The following is an 18,366-nucleotide window of genomic DNA, read 5'->3' as shown; positions in this document are numbered from 1 at the left end:
TTTGCCTAAAAGCAAGTCACCCTTGAAAGAGTGCGTAATAGCTCACTGATCGAGCGTTCTTGCGCCGAAGATGAACGGTGCTAAGCGATCTGTGGAATGTAAAAATACATCGGTATGGAAGTGTTAGGCCTTAGAGCGAAGCCTTCGCGCGAGTTGCGGTGGACGAAGCGGAAGCGAGAATGTCAGCTTGAGTAACACAAACATTGGTGAGAATCCAATGCCCCGAAAATCTAAGAGTTCCTCCACAAGGTTCGTCCACGGAGGGTGAGTCAGGCCCTAAGATCATTCAAATGGAGGCGGATTTAGGATGATCTTGTAAGTTCAATTGAATTCATTGGATTCAGTTCGATCTATATATGCATATTTTAAAAAATATCTTAAATGTAAATATTTAACAAGTTCACACTCATTCTGAACGCATTGACTTTAGATCTTGGATTCACTTTTGCATTCAAAATCATACCATTTTGATTAGAATAAAATGCAAATAATTAATTACGAGACTTTAAAAAATAGTTGAGAATCCAGAAGTTTCACGGATACTTTTGAATATAATCATTTAAATGAAAAGAATTATGGTGACATCTGGAATTAAGGAGACAAAAACCATTTTGCATGGTAGATTGTTTGCCTCTTAATGCTTCATGTGATGACTATAAATTAATAAATCAGATCATAAACAAGATTTATTTTCTCATACGCGCTATGTTTCATTTGGTCAACAAAAAAATGCCCACATTTTTTGTCTTCTTATTTTTGCTAAGTATTGTCGTCTGCACCATAACTTTTGTCCCAATATAATTAGATAAAATATTATTTGGCCCTTTTTTGGGAGACCATGAAGCAAAAAATATATGCCGTTAGAATTTGAAGTTTATTAGTTTTGAATTTACCATGAGCTCATAGAGCCATAGTTAATCTTAATTATTGAGTTTATAATTAAATATTTGCCTATGTTTAATGAGTTTTATAATATAAGTAAGAATGTTAAGCAAAAGCTATTGGATTCATCTGAATTCGTATCTAATACTCTATCTAATTTCTATTTGAGAATCTTAATAGAAAAAGTTAACCTACCAAAAGCTAAAATGCACATTTATAGCATTTATTAGAAGGAACCAAATGGATTAAAGGCAAATAAAAAAATAACATAAAAAAGTGGTAGTAACTAAAGTTGGAAAAGCAAAATGAGATGAAAAAATATTAAGCAGTTGTTAGGAGAAAGAGACAAAATGTCAAATCAAAACTATAATAGTGGAGAGATAATAAAGCATAGAAACATATTAAGTTTGTTTTTGTTCACCTAACAGTTTTTCTCTTGCACCCTTCTCTCTTTACATTTCGTTTTCACTAGCTGTCTCTTTGTCTTTAATCCTCTTTGACTTGACCTTAGCTAAAACAAATTTAATGACAATTTTAAATTTCATAACAAGGCAGAAATTCCAAGCCGACACTTGGTAGTTTTAAATGAAGAATAAAAATTTGTAAAACACATGTTCCTATAAAAAAGCAAAACTTTTCTAAACAAGCAAGAAAAACTCTTTCTATCTTATTGGTCAAGCGCTAACGAGCAAAAAAACAGACTTGTTAAGTAGCAACTTCGTGCAACTGCCGTGCCCTTACTTCTCGTGCAAAAGAAAAAAAGATGTTTAACTTTTTTGTCTGCTTCCTTTACCTATCAAAGATTCTGTTAACATCGCAGAAACTACAAATTTAATGACAATTTAATTTTTTTTAGTTTCATGTTTTCTCAAAACAATCTTAGCTGCTTGCATCTCAAATCAATCTACTTCATTCGTGCACTTGTAAATGTTTATTAGGGTATATATTTTTTTTTAGTTTTTTTTTTTTATAAAATATTTCCAGACTAAATTGTATCTCTGTAGACTAGAAAACAGAAAAGCAAAAACGCAAGATTTTTTTTTTTTTTTTTGACTGAAAGAGTAAAAAGAAGCATGAGATCCCATGTTAAGAATTAAATCAGCAGACTTTATATAAAATATCATTTCTCGTAGAAACGATTAATTTATAAAAGAAAACACACAAAAAAAAATCTTAAAAATGAAGTTGAACTGTCAATCCATATATCACATGGCCATGAGGAAATTGTTCAGGGTCGGTTTGTTTGGAGGTGGTTGTTAATGCCTCCACATCAAATCATAAGGAATCTGAATTCTGGTCAAGTTTAACATTTTAGGCTACAAAAGTTTATTCTATCCATTTCAGTTTTCTTTTTAACTACTTCTGGAAATCTTTTTTGCAAGGTAGTTTTTTAACAAATAACTAACGGTCATTGGTTGGATATAATCCTTCCATCCTTAATCAGAGGTTTCAGACTCGAGACCTGAATTGAAAAAAAACCATGGTAAGGTGTGCTTTCCCTTTAATGGACTTTACACGATGCGAACTCGAACTCGGATAATAAAGGCATCAAAGCAGATACCAGACACCCAGTGAGAAACAAAAGAAAGATAACTAATGGTCCAATACTATGTTAAGGATGTCAACATGTTGAGTCCAAATTTAGTTCAGCATCTATGTAACAAGAATAGTGTATTTTGTCTTATCCAATCTGATAAATGTCTTTACATCTGTAGTTTGTGGTAGCCCATAACCCTATTAGTAATTCTCAATAATGTAGTTGAGTTTTGTCACTATATTTCATGTCAAAATCCATGTTTGATTTACTGTCTTTTACTACTAGTAGTTAATAGTAGGAGAGTAGGGAATGTCACAATAGGTCAATAAAAGCTGAGAGGTCAAACTCGTGATACTGCAATCAGAGGCAGAACCAGAATTTGAAGCTTATGGGTTTAGAATTCGAATTCTTTTAAGTTAACGGGTTCTAAATTAATAATTTGTACATATCCAATGAATTGCTTAATACAAATATAGAATTTAGACCTTTCCCGCACCCCGCGCATAGCGAGAACTTAGTGCACCGGGCTACCTTTCATTTTATTTTTTAATACAGAATTTGGACCAAAATTTCTGGGTTCGGCTGAACCCATAGACTAAAGGCTAGTTCCGCCCCTGACTGAAATTCGAATTTTGAATTTTTGACCAGTTACCTGTCACATTGGAAGAGAAATAAATACCCCTAGAGAGAGAGAAGAGAAAAGTGGAGAGATTGATAAGAGTTACATGCAGGGTTATTTTGTAGTGGCAACTTTGCTGAAACATAATGCAGAACAAACTGTACATTTTTATTTGATTAGAATTTTTCCATATTGATCATACTAGTAAGCTGGCTTTCTATGTTTCATTCTATCTTGAGTTGATATTGTATTGTTTCTAGCAACAGCCAGTTGATCAATTATATAGCATTATTTTTAGTCGATTTCACAAATTAATTCCATCAATAAAAGCAAATCAATCAATTATACAAGGCTTTAGCTAGGGCATTCGTCGTGCCAACGTCTTATTTAAAGAAGTTAGTTAAAATGACACAAGAATCTAATTTACAGTTTGCTCTGCAACACCATATTAAGTTACTGCAACAAAAGCACACAAAACATGGATAATGATCAGGTCACTTACAAAGATGTTCATAGGCTGGTCGGATGGCTATACTGGCCGGAGGCAGAGCTACACGCTCTTCAGGATCTCTTGAATTTTCGTGTAAAGTGCTTGCGGAGGGTCAACCATGTCATTGCTTTGCGATGAACGAGAACCTTGATCTTGAAGTTTAATCTTCTCGAAAAGGAATTGCCTCTCAGCTTCAGCCTCACTAAGACGTTGTTTAAGGTAACTGCTAGCATAGTCTTCTTCTGATTTCCCTGATTTTGCAAGAGCAATCCTCTGTAACCTGTCAGCTTCTCGTCTTGCTTCGTCAGCCTTAAGCTGGAACATATCTGCTTCTGCTTCTTTAAGCCTAACAACGCTCTCCAATTCGTCTATCTGTTGCCTTTTTCGCTGCCTCTCCAGCTTCAGTTCTGCAACTTCCTTACCTTTTTCCTCCAGTTCATGATCACAAGCCTCGAGAGCTTGGCGAGCTCTCTTTAGCATCCTCATTTTTTCGTCGGCCACTATTTCCATTTTTTGCACTGCTTCTTGTACCACTTCAGCGATTCGGCTGCATGCCTCCTGTGGTGGCATCATCCTTCCGTTAATTCCAGCCTCACTGCTCTTTTGTGAGTCCATCTCAAGCTCTTCACCAAAATGAGTACATAAATTGATGATATTCAGAATAGTTCTTCCAAGAAAGTAACGAAGATACAAGAAGAAATTATGCCATGCATTTTAGGCCTACTCTCTTTTCAACTTCTTAGGATTTTGGTGATAGCATGATGAGTGATTGAGAAAGGGAAAAGGATGAAGGGCGGATGTTCATCCCGAGAAGAATGAATTTTGTCCTATCAGATAGAAGGAGAAAAGGAAAGGAGGCATCTCACATAAACCTTCTATCCGTGTCCGTGTGCGGCATTTCCATGCATGTACCAGAATCTGGTCATCTTTCCCCTGTTTGCACCAAAATTTGGCAGGAAAATATATGACGGGAAATGATGGAATTCCCAAATTATTCTATCTTTTCTTCCTTCAAAATAAGGACCGATCTGTGCCCATCAGCCTTAGAAAATGGGATGCAAGTGGATCATGAAAGGGAAGGTGCGGATAGAGTCAGAGATCACATAAATAGAGTCAGAAGGAGGACCAATCACTCAAAGAGACTTCACTACTGAGGCAGAAATAAAAAAAGAAACAGACAGTAAAGGGAGGCAGGACTCAGGAGAAAGTAACTCTAGTGAGATAGAACATGGAACCTTCAAACTCTTTAAGGAAGCTGTAGGGGTTGCTCTGATGGTAAGCAACCCCCACTTGCAACCGAGAGGTTGTGAGTTCGAGTCTCCCCAAGAGCAAGGTGGGAAGTTCTTGGAGGGAAGGATGCCGGGGGTCTATTTGGAAACAGTCTCTACCCTAGGGTAGGGGTAAGGTCTGCGTACACACTACCCTCCCCAGACCCCACTAAGTGGGATTATACTGGGTTGTTGTTGTTGTTGTTGATGATGGTGATACAGGCATTTCTACTAGTGCAGATTTAATTTCTAGTTCCTCAGCAGAAGTAAATCACTCTTTTCGGCCTTTTTGCAGGAAAATCTCTCACGCTAAATTTTGAAAAAAGAACAAAAAAATAGGAGAAATTGGACATAGTGAGGATTGAGAGGGAAATAGGTGTTCAGAACACCAAGAAACAAAAAAGTGATAAGCATGCAACATGGATGGCAAGGAGGCAGTAGCTTCTTTTTGGGGATTATAAAAATATATAGTTCCTGCAGGAACTTTTAAAGGATCAATTTTTGATCTACAGCAACATAGCAGTTAGCACCTAGGTTATATACCAACAGATCTATCGCCAAAAAACAAATGGAGCTCCTTAACTATTGGGAAGTATGAAATATTTGTCGCCCTCATATCTTGTACCAAAATTAGAGCTCAGCCAAGGGAAGCTTGGGGTGGTTGATGGTTGATCAGCAGAGAATATAGTGTACCAAAATACATAGTCAAGTACAGAGATTTAAATTTACAGTACAGAAGTGGAAGAACACAAAAGCAGATACAAGAGGAGAGTGAAACTGACAAAAGAAGGTGAACACTTGAAGAGGAGTTAAGCATAAATCTAAGGATCAGAATGTTATAAACTGTGAAAGAATATAGCTTTGGAGAGAAAGTAGACTTGGTGAATTCATTCGAGATATTTCACTTTTATATACAAGTGCAGGAAACTGGTAATCCTGCTAGACATTTGACTTCTATTCCGCTTAGATTTTGAGGATGTGGCAGGAGTCAGTACTTTCCTTTAGCACATAGGCTATTCTCACCTTTGCTGCCATTGAATAGAAAATATATTCATCTCAAACAATGAAATCTTGAAAGTGATACCTCCTATTTCTTATCTATTTCACAGTTGTAGGAGACCTTCCACTTCATGACATCCTGATCTCAGACATTTACCACCATCTCAGGCTACATGAAAGTGCCACTTTCTTTTGTCATTTCAATGATAAGAGTGACAAGATAGTTGCTCAATTTGCTTGATGTTCTTTCCAATTTCATTTTTTCACCAGTTAAATAATAGAAGGTTCTGGAACTTGGATAATCTGAATTCTTTTCCATGTAATTTTTTTTTGCAATCTTGATTCTAACTTCTAACCTTAAAACTTAATGTTTACAGAAGGGAGAAGAACCTGACCCTCGATGATTGTACTGCTACCTCTCCCTTCTGTAAAAACTAATTTTCTATCTAAAGCAAAAAATAACTAAGAAGAGCTGGATAAAAAAGATGATACGAGCAACAAAGGAAGAGCATGAAAAGAATCCTTTATGGATCAAGCATGTCTTCAATCTCTCTGTCGACACGCTTAACAGAGCAAGAGCATATCTGATTCCAAGATTCAAGAGCAGAAAGGTCGGCTAAAACTCTTGTCACGAGTGATGAGTTATTGTTACATGTTTCATCCCAAGTTACCTAAACTAAAGATGGAAAGTATTTGATACAGCTTGAGATCCAAGGCATATCAATCAATCAAACAACTATGCCTCAACATTTAGATATAAACCATATAGCAGTTTTTATGCATTGTTCCAGAAAGTGCAGTAGCAATAGAGAACAAGATACGAGATTTACCTTGGAGAAAAGATAATATACTTCTGCTAGCTATGGCCTCTGCTACTCCACCCTTTAGTTTTTCTATGAGCTCCTCAGACTTCCAAAACAGCTGCCTCCCTCTTGTGTTTTCACTCAGTCGAAAGATCTTACTTACAACAGTTAGTTCTCTTAGCAAAGATTCCTTGTCCCATGTCGGTGCACAATGTTGGAATACATCTTTTACCCAGCCTAAAAGCTCAGAAGTGCGGTTGCATGCTCTACACCTGGACTGCAGTTCAGCAGACCCCAGCCCATTCGCAGAAGAAGCACCTGTTCCAACTTGTTTATCTCGAATTGCACAATCCGTGTGAGTCCAATGAGCGCAGGAATCACAACCAATCCACCGGCATGTATTCACGTCAAAATCAAACTTGTTACAGATAACACACATGCAAAGACTGCAAAATCCCTTTCTATTGGTGCATATCTCACAAAGGCAATCTTCTGCAGGCAACTGACTTTGGCATGCTATATTCCGACATCTCTTGTATACGAAAACCTCAACCAGGGCAGTCTGAGAAAGATTCATACTTTGATGCAGGAAAAATTGAATTCCACTTTTTATAGCAACAATAATTTCCAGCTGAACCCGATGAGCTTTAATCAATGTTTCTGCAGTCAAATCAGACCTCCTCTGAACAAGCCTCTGTAAAACCATAAATTCGTCTCTTTGTTGAGAACTCCCGTTCCCCTCAAGCATCGCTCGAAGCCTACCCTTTAGCTCATCTAAATACTCATTAGGGAGTAAATACATTTGCTCAGATATTATATCCACTCGCTCTCTTGCTATATCAAGAAGAGAGATCCTATTTGCACTAGAACGGCCACGAGTGACAGACTGCTCGTAATAATCATCCTCAACTTTCTGATTCTCATGCTTCATTTGGGCAGCAGCATCAATAGCGGGCCAGGAACTAGCACTCTCAGCAGGCGATTCACGAATCTGATCGGAGTTCATTCTTGGCTCATGATTATCAGAAGATGCAAGAAACAAGGACGATTGTAACCCGTTGGGACGTGGAGGCAGCATATTTGATGATAGGTTGATAACTTATATATCAGCACCTGGAAGGAAAAAAATGTCAAAAAAACATCAAAATAATGTCAATGAAAATAGTGAAAAATAGATGAAGCTAATTTACTAACATCTCGAGTTAAGCCTCTAAAAATCATTTTTATGTCTTTGTAAGCAAGCAGCTTGATACCTTTTACCTATGGAAATGTAATTTAAAACATTTTCAAATGGATCCAAACTAAAACTAAGAGCTGCCTATTTACACTATATATTAAAGATTTTAACTTTATGAAGATTAGATTCTCCAAACAAAAACGTGAGAAATCAATAAATAATTTTCACCAAACTTTAAGCATTAACACACAACAAATCCATGAAATTAAATCCAAATAATTAAACCAGAAAAATATTCGTATTAACTACATGGGGCATCCGCAAATTCTCAGAATACTTGCAAAAGAAACAACAAATACAAATAACAACTGAAAATCAGCTTAAACCAATTTGAATACACTAAAGAAATTAAGTAACATAAGTTGGGTCAACCAAGAAATTTGGCAAGCAAAATATTTATGGTTTTAGGAAAATGAAAAATGGAAAGAGTTTTACACTTACTAATTCAGGCACATTTTTGTGGAGGATGAATTTGAGGACAGATTTTTGAAATAAAAAGATTCTGCTTTATCTTTCTGCATTTCGTTGGCAAAAAAGAATAAGAAAAGTCAACTGCAGACGATTACCAAGAACCGGAAAAGGACGGTCTGACCGTCTCGCACCGTTTTTTCCGGTCTGATTTACGACTAGACCGGTCTTTTTCTCCATTTCCTTATAGTTTTTAATTGTCTAGAGAAAAAGGTACTATAAATTTGTCCTGTACTTCTCTAAATTGCTCCATTTTATCCACCGTTCTATTTTATATCATTCAGACCCCTAGGGTTAACGAGTTATGTAAAATAAATGGACTCCTAAGTGAAAAAGTCCAAATTAACTCCATATCCTTTAACTGTGGTAAACATTATTGTTTGTTATCTTCAATTTGGTGCTCCAATAAGAGTCAAGGGCAAAAATAATACTCTCGCTAGTGATGGAATAATATTAAATTCAAAGTATAATGGAGTATAAAATTGCTCAATTTCGATTAGCATAGGACAAATTCGACCTTTTTTCTGTTGTCTACTGGGATTTTTTCATTCCTATACATTATTGGAAATTTTATTATACTAAATGTTCATGTTTAGTAAATTACCCTATCTATACAAGTTTTGTTTACAAAATATATACATTCCACCTTAAAAGGCTCTCAATCCATTATTAGTGCCTTCAATTAAGAGATTTAGTTGCACCATTTTCTTTTTTTTTCTCCTCTTCTCTTTCCTTATGTTTCCACTCATATATCACAATTCTGTGGATCTTACCCGATTTTTTTGGGTGTAAACTTTTTGTTTCAATTTTTTACGTTTTACCTTTTGCTCTTCCCACCAACAATCATAAACTGCTTCTAGATTCCCCTGACATCAATTACCACTATATTCATGTTCCCAGAATCTCAGCTTTATCATTTATAAATAATAGAATCATAAAAAGCAACTTATGGAGCAAGAACCATACCTCCAACAGATGGCTCATCTGCAGAAGTGCCTGAGCATATAGACTCTGCCTTCATCTTCCTTATTTCCTTTTTGACATTTTCAAAAGTTCAATATCACATTATGTCAAACAGATTAACCATGTCAAACTCCTAATTTAGCTTTCTCTTTGATGCTGCTTTTTATTTCTATTTTCTATTTTTACTCTTTGCTCTCCCCTTCAATCTTCCTTATTACCTTTTTTACTTTGCCAAAAGTTCAATATCACATTATGTCGAAACTTTTTACTTCCTTTGTATCCAAATTAACCATATCCAAAATCCTAATTTAGCTTTCTCGGTCAAATTGTCAAATACAAAATTTATATAATGTGTCTTTTGTATATTTTGTATCTAATTTATACATAGTAAAAACAAATTTCACACAACTAAATATATATTATACAACTTATCTACAGCTTATCAACAATTTTCATACATTATTTCTACTCAGTTATATACAACTACAATATAATACCACTTAAATATAATTTTATACAAATTTTATACAACATGTCTTTTGTATATTTTGTATCTAATTTATACATAGTGAAAATAAATTTCATACAACTAATTATATATTATACAATTTATCTACAACTTTCACACATTATTTTTACTCATTTAAATATAACTACAATAACATACAACTTAAATACACACTTTAGACAATATGTCTTTTGTATATTTTGTATCTAATTTATACATAGTAAAAATAAATTTCATACAACTAATTATATATTATACAATTTATCTACAATTTTCGTACATTATTTCTACTCAGTTATATACAATTACAATATCATACAACTTAAATATAATTTTTATACACTGTTGTTCAACTTTCATACAATAGTTAAATGAATAAAAGAAAATAAATAAATAACAGAATACAATTTTTCTACAATTTTACTACAATTTCTACAATATAATGTATGTCATGTCTTCTTCTTCTTCTTAAGTAAATTTAAAATGTACATAAATTTTAAGGAATATATGGTAGACTTAACTTAAGAGACTAATTAATACCATTAAAACCTCAAAAATGTACATAAATGGTAATTAGGTATATAAAAGGTAATATATATTAAAAGTTAAGCGTGGAGGGTAATATAATTTACTATATGACATAGGAATATAAAAATCCCTTAATTAATATTACTGTACTATTATGTGTCAAGTTCCCGTTGGACTGAGGTTAGTGTTTGTTTCAATAACAAGCGTAAAAACAAAATTTTAGACCAAACACCAATAGAAATATGGGGTATCAAGGTCAGTACAAATAACTTCAAATGCAAAAGTAATCAATCATTTGAAGAAGAAAAATTTAAGGACAAAAACAGCATAATAGAAGTTTGTTTACAAAAATACTTGCCACATTCTTTGAAAAGAATTTGGAAAAGATTTTGAAAGGATAGTGTCACACCTCTTTTTTACATACCCAAAGGTAATACACGGGAGTTTTTCCAATTTAAGTGATATTATTCAAAATGGGATTATTTATGTTATTCAGAGTCGCCACTTGGGATAGTTTGTTTTCTGGTGTCCCAAGTCACCGGTTTATTTTAAAATCCCAAATCGAGGAAATTCGACTTCCCTTTTAAAGTCTGCGAACCAGAAATTCTGAATAAGGAATTCTGTTAACCCGAGGGAAGGTGTTAGGCACCCCGGGATTCCGTAGTTCTAGCACGGTCGCTTAAACTATTATAATTGGCATATTAACTGATTTTAATACATGTTTTAGCCTATGGTACATTTAAACTTATTTAAACCGCTTTTAATTATTTTAAGGAAGATTTAACGTCGTTTAAAACATGTCTTTGGATCGCGCTACATGAAATGCACCCGCAATCCGAAACACATTTTATTCAACGTTGTTAAGATTTGGATTTGGGTCACATGAAATGCACACCCGAATTTAGGAAGATAATATTATTAAAATACGCCCCTTAAGCAACTACGTGTTTTAATTTTGCGAGGTCCATGGAAATTTACTAAATGGCACGCCTCGAGTTCTTAAGTATTTTAAAAGAAATAATTAAATGAGGGTCACGGGTTTTGGGATTTTATTCAACAACATGGCACACCTCGACTTATTTTACAGGGTTTGTACTCAATTAAAGCAAACTACGAATGTTCATAAGCTATTTTCCTAAACTAGTTTGAGATTATTGTAAAGGTCATGATCTATGGAATTATTTGGTGGAAGAAACAAAACTAATTGGCTAAGAAAAAGCTAACTAGCTTATTCACTAGTCTATTGCGTTGGGCCGGGCAATTTGAACGTATTTGAGCCCAATTTTGATTCTTACTAATCTGACCAAAACCAAACCCCATCGCCTATATGTAAAAGAAAAAACTGGTCCAAAATAAAATTCCAATCACATTGCCCATTTCAACTTAAGAACACTGGTCCATTTATGATTACAGTACTAATTTCCACCTAAAGTTAACGTGACCCTCTTCTCACAAATAACAATTGAAGGATTTATTATAATAAACAAAACATAGGTACACATATCAATTAATGACTTCTAGTTGTTAAGATCGAGCACTACATATCAAAATCCAAATGTCCAAGAGTAAACAAGTTGTGCAAAAACCAAATGCAGATCTTCCCGTTCAGTTTCAGTAGCAGTTCTACAATGACGATGGGTCTTGAATGATAGCCACAACTAGTAGATAATATCATTAAATAATGAAATGCTCTTCAAGCAACTAAATCACATCCTAATATACTTCAAGGTTTTGACATCATATTTAAAACAATGAACGCTTAGAAATTTAATTTTAAAAATTGGCATAGTTTGCAGAAACAGCTAAGAGCCATAACAAATATAAATTAAACGGCAATAAGTACATGCCTAAATCAAATATTGCAACTGCCAAATTTGAGCAGAAATGAAGACGATGAGACCCGGCAAAAGCATCCACAGATTCAACAATCAGTCAACAATTTTGGCGAGTTTAAGCACTCTTAAAATCCCAGAAAAATAGCAAGCCAACCAAACGAGATCTTCTTTTATTTTTTTATTTTTCTTTTTTATTTTTTCAGATCTGAAAGCTTTTGACAGAGGCAGAGTTCTTTGAGAGAGGCGCCATTTTGATTAGGTAAAAATGGGGTCCGATCTTGTGTTTCTAGGTTAGAGAAATGAGGAAGAAGAAGAGGGTTGGAATGACGCCTTTGGTTTTAAGATGGGGGAGGTTCTTTTCGTTGTTTTCTTAGCTTAGGATTTCTTTTTTTAGAAAAAATTAAGAGGCAGAAGAGGGGAGCTTCCTTTGTGTGCCGTTTTTCTCTTTTTTTGCAGGAGAAGCTCTGCCCTAGATTCTAGGAAAGTGGGGTTTTAAAGAGAGGGGTTGGGCCAATCCGGGTCATAGGCTGGCAGGTTTGGGGCGAAATTTGGATAAATTTGGGATGGTTTTAGCTAAATTGGCCCAATCTTAGAAGACAAACCTTTTTCCAATTCTTTCTTTTATTTTCTAATTTTTCCCTTTCTTTTAATTAAAATCCTAAATTATCCAAAAGTGTGAAATTAAACTAATTAACTAATTATAAAAATTATAAACAATACTTAATTCTAAATTAAAAGAGAAAAATCAATAAGCTAAAAATTAAAAGACAAAAAATGTAAAAATGAGCTATTTTTGTGATTTTAAAATTTTTATAAAGCAAATACTTACTAATTAATTCTAAAATATAAAAACAAATCTTAAATGCAATGCATGATAATTTGGTATTTTTTCATGATTTTAATAAAACTTAAACATGCACAAAAATGCAAACGATTAAATAAAAATCCTATAAAATAGCAAATAATTGGAAAAAGTCTATTTTCTTTGATTTTATAGGAGCAACTCATATAGGGCAAAAATCACGTGCTCACAGCTGCCCCTCTTTGCTCGGAAACATGAAGAGTTTTCGGGCAAAGATAAAGTGAGCAATATGAGGGATTTTTGCCCGTTTGAAACTCCATGAGAAGCATTTTTTAAAAGAGCCTGACCGAACCCTGTTTCAGAGGTTGCTTACATATCCTTGGCTATAAAGAATCAGGTGAGTGTAGTTCTGGAAGTTTTGGTAGCTGGGACTACCGAGAAGCTGTGATTTCGCTGTTGTTGCTGCAGTTTCTGCTTGCTGAGCTCCTTATTACACCGAAATAAAAGATAAAAAGCTAAACTAGCTAATCCTATCAACTACGAGTTACAAGATTCCTATCTATAAATCTTCGGAAGCTTGATCTTGAGTCTTGGCTGGTTCTTCCTGCAGACTCTGATTAGAATCTTGATGCTCATTAGCTGCAATCGCTGGTTCATTCTTCAGCTTTTCGGATCAAGGCGGGACATGCGAAGCTTGTGACTTCAATCAAATTTTGAGTGTTCCGCACCTTTTCTCCACTTCTGCATCTTGAGTGCAAACGTCTTTTCTTTACTTTGGATTGAGACTCATTCTTTGGTCGTCTCGAACTCTATGCCTCGAGGTAAAACCTGCTAAGACACCAGAACAAACGAACGAACGAAATTTTTCTGCCCCAATTTTCACTAGAAAAATTTCGTGAGTTATTTGTAACAAAAATTTGAACTATTTCTCCCGTTTTTTTAAAGCAATAAAATTAGGATTGCATCTATCTAGAAAGGAAAAGATCAGGGGATGGAGCCCTATATCTAAAAAGCTCAACTCAGGGATTGGAGCCCTAATGTTGGCAAAAGGTGACTAGGGAATGGAGGCCCTGTGTCTAAAAAGCTCAACTCAGGGATTGAGCCCTAATGTTGGCTAAAGGCGACTAGGGACTGGAGGCCCTATATCTAAAAAGCTCAACTCAGAGATTGGAGCCCTAATGTTGGCAAAAGACGACTAGGGAATGGAGGCTCTATGTCTAAAAAGCTCAACTCATGGATTGAAGCCCTAATGTTGGCAAAAAAGGCGACTAGGTAATGGAGGCCCTATGTCTAAAAATGCTCAACTCAGGGATTGGAGCCCTAATGTTGGCAAAAAGGCGACTAGGGAATGGAGGCCCTATGTCTAAAAGGCTCAACTCAGGGATTGGAGCCCTAATGTTGGCAAAAAGGCGACAAGGAAATGGAGGCCCTATGTCTAAAAAGGCTCAACTCAAGGATTGGAGCCCTAATGTTGGCCAAAAAAGCGACTAGGGAATGGAGGCCCTATGTCTAAAAGGCTCAACTCAGGGATTGGAGCCCTAATGTTGGCAAAATGCAACTAGGGAATGGAGGCCCTATGTCTAAAATGGCTCAACTCAGGGATTGAAGCCCTAATGTTGGCAAAAAGGCGACTAGGGAATGGAGGCCCTATGTCTAAAATGGCTCAACTCAGGATTGAAGCTCTAATGTTGGCAAAAAGGCGACTAGGGAATGGAGGCCCTATGTCTAAAAAGGCTCAACTCAGGGATTGGAGCCCTAATGTTGGCAAAAGGCCACTAGGGAATGGAGGCCCTATGTCTAAAATGCTCAACTCAGGGATTGGAACCTTAATGTTGGCGAAAGGCGACTAGGGAATGGATGCCCTATGTCTAAAAAGCTCAACTCAGGGATTGGAGCCCTAATGTTGGCAAAAGGCGACTAGGGAATGGAGGCCCTATGTCTAAAAAGATCAACTTAGGGATTGGAGCCCTAATGTTGGTAAAAAGGCGACTAGGGAATGGAGGCCCTATGTCTAAAAAGGCTCAACTCAAGGATTGGAGCCCTAATGTTGGCAAAAAGGCGACTAGGGAATGGAAACCCTATGTCTAAAAAGACTCAACTCAGGGATTGGGGCCCTAATGTTGGCAAAAGGCGACTAGGGAATGGAGGCCCTATGTCTAAAAGGATCAACTCAGGGATTGGAGCCCTAATGTTGGCAAAAGACGACTAGGGAATGGAGGCCCTATGTCTAAAAAGGCTCAACTCAGGGATTGGAGCCCTAATGTTGGCAAAAGGCGACTAGGGAATGGAGGCCCTATGTCTAAAAAACTCAACTCAGGGATTGGAGCCCTAATGTTGGCAAAAAGACGACTAGGGAATGGAGGTCCTATGTCTAGAAAAGCTCAACTCAGGGATTAGAGCCCTAATGTTGGCAAAAGAGTAACAGATTGAGGTTAGGAATCTAAGCTATCATTTTGTTTGGATTTTTTTTTTTGAAATGAGTAAATGCGGGAAAGAAAAATTGGAGGGGACTTACCTTTTTATGGATTGTTGCTGCAAAGTTGTTTCTAGCACTTGCGCACTTCTTTTTTTCCTTTTGGTTGCACGTGCTTCTTGCACGGTTGCTTTGGATTGTACCTGTTTCAAATTTTCAAACAAAGAACAATTGTTAGTTTGAAACGGTGGTTGGTTTTGTGGCCTTGATTGTCTCAATCGCTTGATCTCGGCCCAGCTTCTTTGATGAAGATCTCAATTGGAACTGCTTGTTTCCTGGGGACCAATTTCATTTCAGGCCTTGAGAACCTCTGGGTTTTTTTCCAGATTTCGCCTTGACGGTTGGTCGGTGGAACTCAACCTTTTCGACTTTATTTTGCCTTCGTTGGCCTTTCCTTTATGACTTCCTTTTCTTTTTTTTCTCTACTTTTTTCATTTTTTTTCTTCGGAACATTGGGGAACTTTTGGCTCCTCAAACTTTGCTGCAACGGCTAGTCGTGTGAGACTTAACCTTTCCAACTTTATTTCGCCTTCGTAGGCCTTTCATTTTGGCTTCTTTCTTCCAACTTTAATTTCAGGTCATTTTGGTACCTTGGCATTTCAAACTTTTGTCGAGATGGTTGGCCACGTAGGACTCAACGTTTTCAACTCCATTTGCCTTTATAGGCACTTCGATTTGATTTTCTCCTTCCAAGAGTTTTCAATTTCGGAGCATCGACCGCCATGGCCAGTCGAGGTCGACTTGATGCCCCTAACGAGGATGGGTGACTTTTGGAAATTAGCTTGTATCAAACGAAAGCCTTGTAAATCAGTCTTGCCATCCTTTCTTTGTCTTAGTTTCGGAACAGTGTTAGACCGAAAGGGATTCAAAGAAAACAGACAAAGGAATTGATAAATGAATTTAGACGAGAGGTATCCCTTTCGGGGAAAGGAAAGAAGGACCTATCTGGAGTACATGCGGACTTCAATGAACATGACATGTCTTTTGGACTGGATGCCTGATCTGTGTAAACTGTTTGACTCTCAGAAATTCATCACAACTTTGCCTCAAAATTCGAGAAACATTGCCAGGATTTTGTCGATGCCGATGGCTGTGAGGATCTTCTTTTCGATCAGTGGGGCCCTTTGCAGGTTTTCACTAGCTGACCTCTCTCATTTCTCTTCTCACCAGCGCCTTACAGTGCCCGTGTGGGTTTTCACTAACAAAACTCTCTCATTTTGATTTTCTCTGCTTACCATCGTCTTACGGTGCCCGTGTGGGTTTTCACCAATAAGACTCTCTCATTTATTCCTCTCATTTTGTTGTATCAGATCCAAATAACTCCATCCTCCCATTTTGAACCTCTTTGCCGATTGATCAGAAGGATTTGAACAAGGTTTGGGGTAAAAAGAATTTGGATTGAATTACAACTTTGGAACCTTTTGGGCGGGATCATTGTCGAACCATTATAACTTCTGCCCCAGTTTCACTTTTTGGGAGACTTTGAATTATTATTTTGGTGTGACTGAACCCCAGAGAGAGGCTGCCTACGTACCCTTTCGGAATTAAGTCGAACGTAGTTCAGGGAACTTTTATTTTTGGATTTTTTTTGTGTTTTTTTTTTCTATTTTGTTTTCTCTTTCTTTTTCCTTTCCTTTTTCATTTTATTTTTTTTCATTTCATTTTCTTTGTCTTTTCTTCCTTTTTTTTTCTTTTCCTTCTATTTTAATTTTCATTTTTCCAATTCTTCTTTTTTCTCTTCTTTTTTTTTCTTTTTTTTTGAATGACACTTTTAGGTTCCAATGAGGGTAGTCAAAGAACGGTAACCGGCTCAAAGGGTTTGCAAAGAGTTGATAGTGTTTGGGTAGGAGAATAAAAGCTTTCTTCATCCTAACCGGAGAATATTAATGCTATATGGAGGATCAAACATAATACCTTTTGACTGCATTTGCATTGATAGTTGTTTCAGGGGCATTTCCTTTGATGTGTCCCAAGTACAACGCACTCTTTTGGCAGTACTCTTGTTACAATGTATGGACCTTTCCAATCTAGAACCAATTTTTCTTCAGATGTTCCAACTCTTTGTCTTATTTCCTTAAACTTTATCTTCATTGAGATCTAATCCTTGATTCATTATTTCGAGGTTTGACAGCTTTCAGGATCTGGGCATGAAGTCCGCAAGCATGTCATGTTTTTGAAATTTGCATTTAACAGAACTAAAAAGAGAATAAGAAAGAAAAATGACAAGATTAAGAAAAGAAACATTCCTAGACAATGAAATATTATTTTCATTTGATTTTTGATTTTTTTTTAATATTTGAAGATAGAAGGGTTTACATCAGAAAGTAAGACAATAGAGTAAAACGTCCGGATCACACCCTGAGATATTCCGGACGCAGAAAGGATAGCAAGACTGGCTACCGAGACTCCCTTCTAATGGAGAACTTTCATGCTTGGTGATCGTTTTCTGGCTTTTCTCCTGCCTCGGCAATGGCTGCAATGGCCTTCAATGCCGGATCAAATTCCTCAGCTTCAGAAATTATTCCGACTATTGGTCCGATGTTGTAGGCAGGCCACAGATTGTTCATCACATCAGGAGCTTCTTCATCCTGAAAAATAATTCTTTCAACTTCAATCAAACCCTCAACTGCCCTTTGGAGGGTCCAACAGTCCTCTATACTGTGTCCCACTATTCCAGAGTGGTATTCACATATAGCATCAGCTCGGTGCGAGGGGGACTCGGGGTTCGGCCGGTTCGGGGCCACTGGCTACAATAGATTTAGCCTGATTAGCTTTTGGAACAAGCTTGAATACGATTCACCAATAGGGGTGAACTGATTCTTTCTGAAAGGCTCTCTTGGGCGAGGATTGTACTGAGGAAGATCTGTTTGGGGATTATATGGAGCTTGGTAAGGATGGGCATTTATGGGAGTTGGAGCTCGATTTTGTGTATAATGTTGTGGTTGCGTGTAAGA

The 18,366-nt window shown here is 36.4% G+C and overlaps 1 protein-coding gene across 1 annotated transcript; it reads right to left on the bottom strand.

Moving 5' to 3' along the window:
- Window positions 1-3,340: 3,340 nt before the first annotated feature.
- On the bottom strand, window positions 3,341-8,405 carry LOC104212571 (protein OBERON 2-like). The gene is made up of 3 exons (XM_009761872.2): window positions 8,277-8,405; window positions 6,626-7,711; window positions 3,341-4,151 (listed from the first exon to the last, which is right to left on the bottom strand). The coding sequence occupies exons 2-3, from the start codon at window positions 7,674-7,676 to the stop codon at window positions 3,589-3,591; spliced, it is 1,614 nt and encodes a 537-aa protein (XP_009760174.1). The 5' UTR covers window positions 7,677-7,711; window positions 8,277-8,405; the 3' UTR covers window positions 3,341-3,588.
- Window positions 8,406-18,366: the final 9,961 nt, after the last annotated feature.

Source organism: Nicotiana sylvestris, chromosome 7, assembly GCF_000393655.2.
Source record: "Nicotiana sylvestris chromosome 7, ASM39365v2, whole genome shotgun sequence".
NCBI classification, from domain to species: Eukaryota; Viridiplantae; Streptophyta; class Magnoliopsida; order Solanales; family Solanaceae; genus Nicotiana; species Nicotiana sylvestris.
Note: the sequence above shows the minus strand (reverse complement) of the source record. Positions and strands in the feature narration are given on the sequence as shown.

Excerpts from the sequence above, each read along its gene's own strand:
- LOC104212571 (XM_009761872.2), bottom strand. The coding sequence starts at position 7,676 with ATGCTGCCTCCACGTCCCAACGGGTTACAATCGTCCTTGTTTCTTGCA. Across the intron at positions 4,152-6,625 it reads TATATTATCTTTTCTCCAAG|AGCTTGAGATGGACTCACAA; the intron begins GTAAATCTCGTA and ends ATTTTGGTGAAG.